Source organism: Anomalospiza imberbis, chromosome 14, assembly GCF_031753505.1.
Source record: "Anomalospiza imberbis isolate Cuckoo-Finch-1a 21T00152 chromosome 14, ASM3175350v1, whole genome shotgun sequence".
NCBI lineage: Eukaryota > Metazoa > Chordata > Aves > Passeriformes > Viduidae > Anomalospiza > Anomalospiza imberbis.
Genome location: NC_089694.1, coordinates 10,171,975 through 10,185,254, shown reverse-complemented (window position 1 = coordinate 10,185,254; position 13,280 = coordinate 10,171,975). Strand labels below are relative to the sequence as shown.

The window sequence follows — 13,280 nt, the reverse complement described above, 5'->3', positions numbered from 1 at the left end:
CATTGTGAAATTATTTTTTATGCTTTCAGTCAGCCAGAAGGATTTATGCTGTTTGCTTCATTTTTTTGTATTTTGTTTGAAAGAATAAGGAAGAGATTTAGAAGGACATTTCTAGACCTAGTACTTGCTAGGGATTCCTTTAGCTTTCTGGGTCTAGAAGCTGCTGGAACCCTAAGATCCAGATATTTAGGACCTCACTAGAGATGTCGAGGGTCGCTCTGAAGGTATCTAGGACTTTTAAAGGTATGCAGCCTTTCTAGATCTACAGCTCATGGAGCAGCAGAATCCATGGCTTCTGAAGCATGGCTTGAGAGCCACTGGATCTTTCTCCTGGAGTAGTTTGGAACTCTTTTAGAGCTTTTTCTTAGAGCCTGCCTGGCATTTCTGTGGAGCCCTTTGAGCCTTTCTAGGCCTGAAGCCATGCTATGCCTTTCCAGATCTAGAACTCAGCTAGTGAAAATCAAAAACTATTTATTGATCTGATTAGGAACCTGGTGCGAAACTAATTTCAGGTGCTCTTTTAAAATCTCTTTTCTAGAACCTTTTTGGAAGGCAAGAAAAGAGAATGCCTCTCCTTCTATGTCCAAGTTAATCCATCTCAGGCTTGAGATATGTTATTCAGTCAAGTGGTAGTTGTTGAATTTTGCTTAAAAAAGCTTTAGTCTTAAACATTACCCTTGTAAGCTGTTCTGGCACAGTCTGACAATTCATATCCAAATATGCATCACAGCAGTAGCCAAAGCCCTGAACTGACAGAAATTTAAAGCAGAGAGTGCCTGCTTACAGTCTCAGACTAGAATCAAACGTTCTCCAGTGCATTTTCTTGCATTTAACCAATACAAATGCTCACACCAAAGGGTTGCTGCACAGAATGCTGCTGTCTTGTTTGTTCTGCAAAATGCAAGGTGCCTTATTTTTTTCTGTTAGCTGTTTGAAGTCTTACAGCAGTATGTGTTTGCTTTCTGTTCAGCACCTCAGCTAGTTTGTTGGCATTCATTTTCCTCAGTTGAAATACCTATTGTATAAATACTTGGGAAAGATTAATTACAGAAAATCATCTTGTGATAACAATTGATCTTGGTGCTAATTTCTGTAAAAGTAAGAACTCAAATTACTTCTGTTTGTTTTTCTGCCTACCATTTTTATATCTATGAGGAAAAAAATGTATAATTTAAAGATAATCGTGAAACTTCTGTAGTTGTTTTGTTTTAACTCTCTGCTAAAGTTTAGTAAATATTTAGTTCACTCTCACAATAGATTTTAAAAAGCTATTACTACTGAATTGCATAACGTTGTAGGAATTTGCTATAGAAGATGCCCTGCCATAAGCATGAATTGCAGGATAGCTATTTTTCCCATCCTGTTTTCTTTCCCTTGCAGAGGTTGTATTTGCGAGTTTAACTCTTAAGGGAAGGCTTAAACCCCAGCAGTGAATTTGTATTTTCTTATGAAAGCTGTGGAGTTGGCATTTGTTCTGATCCTTGTGGGAATGTGTTTCACAGCCCTGAGCTGGCTGAGGAGCAGTTTTGGCTCCCACATCTCAACTGGAAATATCCTGGCAGCAGCTCATCATCCTTCTTTTCCCCCAGTCCCGCTTTCTGCCCATCCCTGGAGTTAAAGGAGCTCTGCCCTGAGGAGCAGAGCTGTTGTCAGAGGTCAAGATCCTGCAGAGGCAGGCAGTTTCCTGGGCACAAATCTGCAGGAAGATTTAATTTCAAGAATTTAATTTAAATTTTCATTTTGAGTTTCATTCAGAATTCAGGGAAGAGTGTGAGTATTTAGGTGATATATTCACAGTGGCTGGTGTTACCGAAAGTCAGGGGGTTTGCCTTTTTCAGTTTTGGAAATTTCATTTTATGTATCCTTTCATCCTCTCAGTTTTCAGGCCAGATGCTTTTATGAAGCTCAGCAGTTATTGGAAACAAAAGACACAATAACGTGCTAGCTCCAGCCCCTCACTGTTCTCAAACAGCTCTTAATTACTGTCTCAATTAAAGCTTTTCCAGATACTCCTTTCCCTTATCTGCATTGGCAGCACACTGGCTTTTTGTATCCAGAACTTCTGAGTCCAAAACAGAGAGATGAAGCCAAAACTCAAGATTTATGCAACCCCACTTTTGTGCCATCTTGTCTGACAAGCCCCAGGACCTGGAACTGTGAGTTACAAAGTGAGGCAGAATGGAGCCAGTCCTGTTATTAGCTAGATTTCCACCTGGTCCCATTCCCTCCTTTTGGCTGTGCAAATTACCTGCAGCAGCATGTTTGGAGGACATCTATTCCCACTCGAGCACTGGAGACGTGTTTGGGTTAGATTCAAATTCATGGTCTGTTTTGAGATATTTTAATTGAAGAGTCTGAGATTCCTCCTCTCAGAGGTACCAGTCTGTTCTAAATACTTCATAAATTCCTTCTGGGCATTTAACAAAGTGTTCCTTTCATAGCCTGTGTAAACCATGGGTACCATGTTTAAACAGGCTTAAATGGCTTAGCAATCTAAGTCCCATTGATTTTTATAGTCAGCATGCTCATGTGACGCTGGTTAATATTCCCTCTATTGTTAAATAAGGATGATTTGAAAACCGTCCCCATAGAAATCAACTTTTCCTATCGATTTACTAGACCCCAGATATGGTCTTTGAAGTTGTGAAGCAGTAAAAAATAACAAGAAATTATGAAACAAGAAGAGAGCTGGGAAATGGGAGTACAGCAAGTCTTGTGGCAAGCAAAGACAAGCAGTGAAAACTGTTGAAGTCGTGCCTTCCTTCATACTGCTGCAGCAGGTCCCTCATCTGCTGGAAATAATTGACAGCAAAAGCAGGTTGGCAGGGAGATTCTCTGAGCCAAGATCCTGGAGAACTGGTGGCCTCAGACCTCTGAGCTGCATCTGTAAATGTGCCACAGCTGCTTTCCCAGCCCAGGGTAGAAAACAGCAGCCATTAGGCTGTAAAACTCACTTGTCTGGGTTTTTCACTGGGAACCAGTGAGTGCAGAGAGCAACATTTGTGAAGTCTAGGGTAGGGATTGCTACAGCTGAACTGTAAAATTCTGGATTTTATGCTATGCAGCATCAGAAGCAGGAGACACAAAGGCTCCTCCAACATGGGGTGAGGCTGTAATCCCACCGTAGGGAAGGGTTCCCCAGTGTCAAACCACAGGACCCAAATTGTGTTGCTGTGTGCCATTAAGAAAGGAGCAAAGCTGATGAGGTTAGCTGGCAGTGTCAGTGTCAACAAAAGGAAGAGCCCAGAGTGAGAGCAAAGTGACAGAAAATGATGAAAAAATATCCATGATTGTTAAAGGGAAAAAATGGAGAGAAATATATATAGTGAGACATCCTGTGAAGAGTTCAGGGAAGCAGAACCAGTCTCCTTCAGCCTTGTAAACTACCAGCTCACTCCTAATGGCCTGCCTGTGTGAGTCCTTCCTTGGAGCCACTTCTCTCCCAGGAGAAAGGAGAAAGAAGGGTTTAGGCAGGAAGAGAGAAAAATGCTACATGGAAGGATGTTGTGGTGAGCAAAAGGGTTTGGCCTGGAAAGAACATCTGAAGTGAGTATGAATAGGACCCGTGGGAATGGCATGAAGCTGTGTCGGGGGAGACCTAGGTTGGATATTAGGAAAAGGTTCTTCACCCAGAGGGTGGTCAGGCTCTAGAACAGGGAAGTGTTCATGGCACCAAGCCTGACAGAGTTCAGGGAGCATTTGGATAATGTCCTCAGGCACATGGTGTGATTTTTGGGGCTGTGCTGTGCACGGTCAGGAGTTGGACTAGATATATGCAGGTCCATCCCTCTCACGATATTCTATGACTCTTAAGATAAATAAAAGGAAATTTAAAAAGGAAGCAGCAAAAGAGAAATACAGAAGAGGCCATGAGCAGGTCTGCAAGTGCGTGTCATAGAGCTGAGGAAAGGCAGAGGTAGCATAAACAGAAGTGCTTGAAGCTGAGCAGCACAGATAGGAAGTAATCCATCAGTCAGGACTATCAGAAAAAATTTTGGCATGAATTTCATGCTACTACGTGAAATTGAATCAAAACAAACAAGCAATGCATGGCAACAAATCAAAGCAATGGTGAAGCCTTTCTAGAGATTTATGCAGTTTCTTTTAATCCATGATAAATGAAACTTATCCCAGTGAAATTTACCCCCACAACCAAACAGTTAAGCTCTTGAAACTGGCATTTGCAGACAAGGATAATTTTTTCACTCTTTATTTGTCTTACTTTGATAGGAACAGTATAAATTGTTTGATATGATTTGTTTAAAACAGTACCAAAAATGGCTCAGCCATCAAACGTCATGCAAAATGTGCAGAAAGTTTTATCCATGTGTTCAAAACCAAAAGTGAAGCAGCGTTCTTCACAAACTAACTCGTGGATGTGTGTACATCTACAGGCACGTATGGTTAAGTATACGTGTGGACTCTCCTAGCAGTGCCATTGGGCAAAAAGCTCATGCTATTGATTCAGTTGTCAAGCTTTGCTGTGGGAGAATGGAGTGGGTTTGTGTGGCAAGGTTTGCTTCAGCAGGGGGGCTGCAGGGATGGCTTCTGTGAGAAGCCCCCAAGTCCAGTGGATCCAAGGCCAGCTGGTGCCAAGATGGACCCAATGCTGGCCAAGGCATTAGCAGCAGTGGTAACACCCCTGGGATAATGTGTCTAAGGTGAAGAAAACCTCCACAGGAGAGATAAGTGAGAGTATGTGAGAGGAACAGCTCTGCAGCCACCCAGGTCAATGAAGAAGGAGGAGGAGATGCTCTCGTTGCTGGAGCAGAAATTCCTTTGCAGCCTGTGTTGCAGCCCATGGTGAGATCTCCCAGTGAAAATTCATTTAAATTAAAGCCACCTTAGTGCACTTGACATTAAAAAATGTATTAGAAAGCCAGACTGGTGGGTGTTAATTTTGCACTTCTCAAACCAGAGATGGATTATTAGATGTAGCTGGAGTCTTTATGTTAGCAGTTAAATGCTGAATTCCCAGAAAAGCTGACGTGTTAATACTTACATGCAAAAAGTCTCATTGCTCAAGGGTTCACTTGTTTTGTCAGTGATTTCTATTGCATATACTCAGTCCCCCGTGAACCAAACCAGAATTGTCACCTGAAAATTTCAGTCTGTGATGAATAAACAAACCCTGGCTGGTTGTTTATAATGGGATAATCAGCAATGCCATTTCTGGTCAGTGCTCAAAAAAAAAAAAAAAAAAAAAAAAGCCCAACTGAATATAAGAAAAAATGCTTGGAATTGGCCCAATTTTGAGTTACAAAAAACATATACATATATAGAAAATGACTTTTTTACACAGACTTGTGAAGTACTGCTTAAAATTTAAAGGTATATTAACTGATTTAATATTCTAACTCTTAACTGAGGTTTTGTCTGGAAAAACTTCATAGTAGGCACAGTGGTATCAGATGAAAATCGAGGTGCTTCTCTGTAAAATGTTTATTGCCTTTGAATGAAGCACAACTGATGGTTTGGTCACAGAAGCTGCCAGAGGGCAGCTTGCTTTAACGAGAAGTAAACAACCAGTGACTTTTCAAGGTAACAGTGAACCTGAGGGTGCAGTTACACTTCAGCTTAAGCTGATTTAGGTGATTAGTTTTTTGCCAGCAAACTGTCCTGAACCTGCTCTCTGTAGGAACACATGAACTGGCCTTGCAGCTGGGGACTGCGCTGGGAGAAGGGATGAAGTGGGAGAGCAGCAGTCCCATTTTACACTAGTTTAAGATGTCATGAAGGCTAATCCTGACAGGAACAGTGTAGATTTTTTCTAAATCTGTGAAATTCTTCTTCAGATTAGGAATGCTCAGTGATTTGTGTTGTTGTGTATGTTTGATTTTAATTGGGCTATTGCACCTTTTTTCCCCCTTTTTTCCCCCTCCAATTTCACTAGCATAAGCTTGCAGTGTGCAGCAGCTGGTTTTTATGCTGCAGTCTCCAGACAGGTGTATGCTACCTTTTATACTTCAGATTAAATTTAACCATGGATACATCCATGACTGCTTTAAACTGCAGAAGGAAAGCTGTAGAAATAACCTTCAGTTAGCTTTGCAGAGCAGAGAGCTGGGCAGCAGTTCTGGTGTAGTAACAAAAATTGTTTGAATGTTTCCAACTAAAATTTTATTTATCTTTACCTCACTGCAGCTAGTTTTACAGATGTGAGCAGTATGAAAGCAAATATGCTTGCAGTTAACAGCTGTTAAGCATTAGGCACATAGCTTCAAGTGAAATGTGCAGCTGCATAAGAGTTTCTTCTATCTCAGTAAACCAAAACAGCCTCAAATAAACCAGAGAAAAAGTTGTTTAGGCCCAAACCAGTCCCTGTTTATTTGCAGGACAGCAGACATACCTTCACAGTGGGAGGAATTCACATTATTTGCTGGGCAAAAGCAGTGTAGCTGGTCCAAAAAAGAAAACCAGCTATCAAAACATGGCAGGTGCTAGGCAAGGTCATTATGATAAAATAGATAGTTTTGTCCCAGATTTTTAATTGTGAATAATCTAGTTACAGTTAATCAAAGATTATTTTTACAACAATGCCATCTGTGGAGGCCCTTGAAGTTGAAGGTGTCTATTTGCCATTAAAATGAATCCATCCTCTTTGGTAGAAAAAGCAATTATTCTGCATTAAAAGGTGCATTGCAAATACGGTTTTTTCCAAGCTTCTTGGAGAAAGCCATGTAGATAGAGATTTTTCTGTTAAGTGAAGAGTTTTATTTGGTGTCCCAGTGAACTCTCAGCTGAAGCAAGAGCCAACAGTGGTGTGCAAACCAGCCTCAGAGCAGTGGGTGGAACCCAGGCAGTCACATGTGCACAGAAATTAGCACTGATATGTGAGGAATCTGTTTCCAACTGCTTCACCACATTTAGCATCATTTGGAAGGACTCAACCACCTGGTTCAGAAGAAATCTTGAGCCCAACAGCATTAGTCTTAATGCCAGTTATGGTCAAAAGGACTGGGCACAAGGAGGAATGGGATTGCTCCATGAACCTTGGTAGCTGTGTGGTAACCACGCAGGATGAGACACGGCAGCCGCAGTGCCGTCACATTATTAAAACATCACTTACCAAACCAGCAATGCACTCCTGGAAATTAGATTATTCAGGAGATACTGCTGCTTGAGAAAGGGAAAGACTTGGCATCCAGCCTGGTTGCTGAGCTGACCCCAGGCAAGCAGGTGGCTAGTGATGGCCACACACTCCACCATATGGTATTCCTCAGTGCTGAGCATTGTGTTAGCATCAGCAGTCTCTACATTCATAGTGCTTTTAATTAGCACAGTGGAAAAATGAGCAAAACCAGCGTCACAGTGAGAATAAGTGAAATAGTAAAAGCTTCTGTGACATAAAGCATATAAAACAGTTACATTTTAGGCTGGTAATTACTGTCTTTTGATGATTGAAATATTTAGATCAGAAAAATTCCACTCAGATAAAAGCAGCCATCTCTTCATGAAGGATAACAAGTAAAGCATCCTATAACAGACTTAAATATGATTTCTTGCAATCTCAGGGGCTCAGTTGATTTCTGACCTTTCCAGAGACAACCTGGAGTCCAAATCCTCCATTGGCATGGCACAGGGAGAGGGATCAGCCTGCTCTGTTGTTGTTTCCCAGTTCAGCAATCCTGCAATGCCTTTCTCAGCAGAAGGAGTTTGAAGCTCTGGCCAGCACATGCTGTAATCAGCAGCCTGTGTACTGGTTGCCTTTCAGGTTGACAGGGAGCCCCACTTTTAATTTGAAGCATGTTTAATTCCTCCAGATCACAATGCAAAAGGTATCAGATGAGTGAGGTCATTCTTCAGCTATTTCCTCCAGCTTGGTTTGAAACTTCCTTTGGTCTGCACTCTTACCTGCACGGAGAAAGGCAAAAAGCCTTAAGTATGATAAATTTACTTAATCCATGACTGAAATAATGAATTCACAAAGCAAAATCATTATAAATAATTCAGCTTGGCTACATTATCATACAAAGTAAGAGATATTGGTGTATTATTTTGTTACAAAGAATTGTATTTCTTGTGGCATGTAAGTCTTATAAACATTTCTTGCTTAGTAAATAAAAGTAGAAATGTGTCCTACCCTTCTGGTATGTCATTTTCCTTTTGTGCTAACAGGCAATTAAAGTGTTACGACATTGACAACCTCTCACTGTTTTCCACTCTGCCAGCATTGACTGCAACCTTGAAACAATAACATTCAGACCTAAAAAATTTTCTGGCTGATGTCGCATGACATGAAGTGTGTGTTTTTATTTGCATGACTGCATAGGTGTAATAAAGTTCCTGCTTTAATAGACTTGTGCAAATACCTCTCAGAGGGTGCTAAATTACTTTTCAAATCAAATTTTGTTCCACACTGGAGTGGGACCTCAGAAAAGAGTATACTTGTTGAAATTTGTTCCAAACCTAATTAAAGGTCCTAGAGAAGCAGTGCTGAGAGAATCTGCCAGGCGTCTTGATGATGTGATCAGAGATGGTTAAAGAAAACTGCCATACTGCCCTAATCATTCTTTTTCCCATTTTTTCCCTGCCTTCCCCTTAATATTTTTTCCAGGTGCGGTTAGAGTGGCCAACAGACCTCACAGTGAACCCTCTGGACAATTCACTGTACGTCCTGGACAACAACATAGTCCTGCAGATCTCTGAGAACAGGCGTGTGCGGATTATTGCGGGGCGCCCCATTCACTGCCAGGTGCCCGGCATTGACCACTTCCTGGTGAGCAAGGTGGCCATCCATTCCACCCTGGAGTCTGCCAGGGCCATCGCCGTGTCCCACAGCGGGATCCTCTACATCGCAGAGACAGACGAAAGGAAAATCAACCGTATCCAGCAGGTCACAACCAATGGTGAAATTTCTGTCATTGCTGGAGCCCCGTCAGATTGTGACTGCAAGATTGATCCTAATTGTGATTGTTTTTCAGGTAAGGAGATGCTTTTTATTTCCTGTCTGTTGAGATTCTCTGATAAAGCTGCAGATCAGCAAAGTAACAAGGGGAAGGAGAGACAAACAATGATTGGGTTTCCTTGGAAAGGCCAAAACCTTATCAGCAGATCTTCGTTAATTTAATCCATTGACTTCTGAGATGTGAGTCTTCTGTTGCCACGGGAGGAACTTCAGGGTGGTCCTATCTTTTTCTCTTTTGATACTGTGATTACACACTGATCAGAATTAGTTCCAGGTCTGCCTTGCTGTGTCATTTGTCAGAGCTGCATTTGCCCCTATTGAAGATGGTACCAAATTGTACCTAAATGCTACTGGAACAGGCAGCGCTGCTCAGCAAGAGGAGTACCAAGGGGTTTCATATCAAGTGCAAAACACCAGCTTATGCCTTCTCATCACTCATGTCACACTGCACCACCACCAAAGTGGTGCAAACATGCACTGTGCAGAATTTCTTTTTCTTTGCGTGCTTTAAACTGGAGCCGGTTGCAGGCCTGCAGTGCACGGCTGGACATTCTCAGCAGCACAGCCACTCTCCCCTGCATGCACCAAAGCAAAGTGTGGCTCTTTTATTTCATAAAAACATAATGGGACAAAGGGCAGCATTCTCATACAGAGGTGTGCAGTATGTTGCCATCTTGTCATCTCTAAGAACCCCCATGTTCAGCTCCATAATAATGTCATCATAATTCTTAAGCCTCTCATTTCAAATAAAAGGTTAATTACTGACAAGAAAACATTAAGTATGTCGAGAACAAAGAGGAAAAAATGCAAATGGTCTTCCAGAGAAGGTGGGTTGCTGACCTAGCACTGTGAGGATAATCAAAGGCTCCTGTGCTTTGCCAAGTGCTGCCAGCTTTAGTGGTGGCTGCAGGAGACCAGTGAGGAACAGAATCCTGGACAGGATTCCTATTGAGGAAAACTACTCTCAGTGCTGAACAATCTGAAAACTGTGGCAAATATAATGATTGTGCCAGCCTGGTTTGGTGAAGGGCAGGGTCAGCTTGGCAGAAAGATCCACTGATTTTTCCATTTCCAAGGAAGCATAGGGTGTGCTCAAACACTCCAGCAATTTCATGTCTCAGTCAGGAGAAGAAGAGCAATACACACAGTAATGTGGTTTTCCCTAAAAGTGAGGTTTAATACGCTTTCTTGCTATTTCCAGAAAATCCTGCTCATGTAAACTCATTTTGATAGACACATACAGACCATGATAATGCAAAAATCCTTTTGAAACCTTAAATGACACAAATCAAGTAAATTGTCAAGAGATATTGAAAGGGATTGTTTCTCAAGGCACTTTTTGGCCGCTGTTCTGATTTTGTTTTCCTGCAGTGTTGAGTTTTTAATAAGTATAAACTAATCTTTCTTTCAGTGTCATTTTAGATGAATTACTGGGTTTTATTTTCTTTTTGTTTACAACACAATTCTACTTTAACAACATGCCAGCAGACAGTAAGTAGGGAATGAAACTTCAGGTGTCATGGTCTTTTCTTTCACAATTCTGCATTAAAGCTTTTGAACAGCAGGGTTTGGGACTCAGCAAAAATGCTGTGAATTAGATAATTTATATTCCTGTTTGTCTTCACTGAGACTAATTTAGAATTGCACCAACCTTAGATAATAGGGATTTAATTAGTTGGAAGAGGATATTGTTTTATTGACCTGTAAATGATACTGCAGAGAAACAGCGTGTCAGGCTTAGAGGATCAGCTTAACAAGGGCATTAGAGATTGCTAAAATTACCATTTCTCCTCCAGGTGATGGTGGATATGCCAAAGATGCAAAGCTGAAAGCACCTTCTTCCCTAGCAGTGTCTCCTGATGACACGCTGTACGTGGCAGACCTGGGCAACGTGCGCATCCGCGCCGTGAGCCGGAACAAGGCTCACCTCAGCGACTCCAACCTGTACGAGATCGCCTCGCCCGCCGACCAGGAGCTCTACCAGTTCACCATCAACGGCACCCACCTGCACACGCTCAACCTCATCACCAGGGACTACATCTACAACTTCTCCTACAGCGGGGACGGGGACGTGGGCACCATCACCAGCAGCAACGGGAACTCGGTGCACATCCGCAGGGACACGAGCGGGCTGCCCCTGTGGGTCGTGGTGCCGGGGGGCCAGGTCTACTGGCTCACCATAAGCAGCAATGGGGTTCTCAAAAGGGTGTATGCCCAAGGCTACAACCTGGCCCTGATGACATATCCTGGAAACACGGGGCTTTTAGCTACCAAGAGCGATGAAAACGGATGGACAACTGTGTATGAGTAAGTCCATGACATTAAATGCCTGGTGCAAGGAACCCTGTTTTATGAGGTCTGAAACTTACCTATGAGCACTGAAACTTTTTTAGACAGTTCTAGTCATTTAAAAAGACACCCTGCTACTAACATTGTGTGAGACAGGACAAGCAGTGCTGTTGCACAAGCTTTTAAAATTAAGCGCTGCCATTTCTGAGGTGCCTAATCCTCTCATATGTAAAAGCTCTGTGCACAGTGCCTGTTAAGTGCAGCAGAAATTGCCTGAAATTACACTTCATTTTCACTTTCTTGTTATGAATCTCTTTCTCTAAATGAAAATATGAGGTTTTTTTTTTTTTTGGTAACTTAATTGGTACAGGCAAGTTGTGATGTGAATCAGGAATTTGCAAAATTCCTGAAGAGGGCAAAAAGGGAAAAATTAGCATATTCATCAGAGAACGGGGTGTTGCAAAGGAAATTGAGAATCACAGTGAAAGGAATATCCAAAGACAAGAGTGAGCTCGTCTCTACCAGCAGGGGAGGAAGATCTATAATAGTAATAAAAGGATATTTAATAGCAAAAGGCTGTATATAAGGGGTGTAGGAAAGGCTTCATAAACAAGACCACTGACAGAACTTCCAAAAAGCAAGAAAATAATTAAAGATGGAGTCAGGACATCCCAATCTGGTCCCAGAGAAAGAACAACCCAAGAGAAAGTTCAATTTTTATTTATAAAGAGGTGTCTTGTATCAGGATTTCTCATTATTTGTAATTAATTGTCATAATCCCTGTTTGAGGATGCAACAAGTGCTGGATGGAAATGATGTTCCTAGTTCAGAGTCCTTAAGGAGGATAATAGTGCCTATTTTCTGTGGAATGTAGGAGTTCATGGTCAAAAACTAAAATGAAAACCATCCAGGTGAGATTGGAACAAAAAACACATTGATAAGAAGTGAGTTACTGCCTGAGTCACCTGGAGAGGTAGTTGAGTCCCTGTCATTACAGGTTTTTAGAATTATAATTTCTTCAAATGAAAGTAGGATAAAAGCAGAGAAAATGCTGTCTAGTATGTGGGGTTTTCTATTCAACAGGATGTTTCTTCATCCTGTTCTCTATTATTCTGCCAAAAACTAAATTAATAGGGTGGGCATAAGTATAAGCCATTAGAGAGGGCCTTTTTTACAATACCTGGGAAAACAAAAGCATACAGGGTCTTCCTGGTTCAGTTGTCATTATCAAACATCTATTGATGGAAATTTAAACTCTCCTGCAACACAAGCTCACTGATACCCTGGTGCTGTTCAAACACTGATCAGAGTCACCTTTTATAAACAGAACTGACTGTAAATGTATGTATGCTTCTTTTAGTAATTTCAGTGCTGAGAGTTAGCCATTTATATCCCCACTTGAGGATGATGTCAGTCCAGACCACAGAGCAATGGCACTTTCAGAGCCTGTACAGTAACTCCAAGTCATGTCTATTAAAATGCTCAACAGCACTCCTTGTAGCAGGGCCTTGACTGTTAGAGCATGGGAGAGCAGATTATTTTTAGTCATGTGCCTTTTAATCCTGGCATTCTTACTCTGTCCCACTGACATTGAGCATAAACCAGTTCACACTATTGCTCTTGCTGTACTATTGCTTGGTCCTCTTTTTAAAGTACGGCTCAAGTGTTGAAAGATCTTTGAAAGGACTTTACCTGCTTGCAAGTGCCTCCTGCTATATGTACTATAGATTTATTCTGTGCCTTGAGAGGATTTTTATGATGTACATGATTAACATGTAGAAATTTTGCTAAATTAAACAGTTTTACATACTTTCCCAGCTTTAACTACAGGCTGGGTAACACTGTCCTCACCAATGCTTCGAGTTGTCCAGGCTTTGCACGACCACAGACTCCTGCCAGCCTACATCAGTCAGGGAAAATTAACAGAATTACAACTTTAGCATTACAAAAACAGCAACAAAATTAAAAAATGTTAATTAAATAAAAACATGTCATTCATATTTATATGCAATCCAATATATTAAGTCATTTTCATAATACATTACAAATTCCTCAATGACTGAAACGCAGAATGTCACCTGAC

At 41.5% G+C, this 13,280-nt stretch overlaps 1 protein-coding gene across 21 annotated transcripts in view; it reads left to right on the top strand.

Annotated features, from left to right (window-relative positions):
- TENM1 (teneurin transmembrane protein 1) overlaps positions 1-13,280 on the top strand; it is an 838,901-nt gene that overhangs the window by 799,992 nt on the left and 25,629 nt on the right. For all 21 annotated transcript variants that reach the window (XM_068204864.1, XM_068204871.1, XM_068204873.1 and 18 more), the window contains 2 exons: positions 8,558-8,924; positions 10,705-11,215. In XM_068204864.1, the coding sequence (XP_068060965.1) occupies positions 8,558-8,924; positions 10,705-11,215 (878 nt within the window). The remainder of the gene's footprint in view (positions 1-8,557; positions 8,925-10,704; positions 11,216-13,280) is intronic.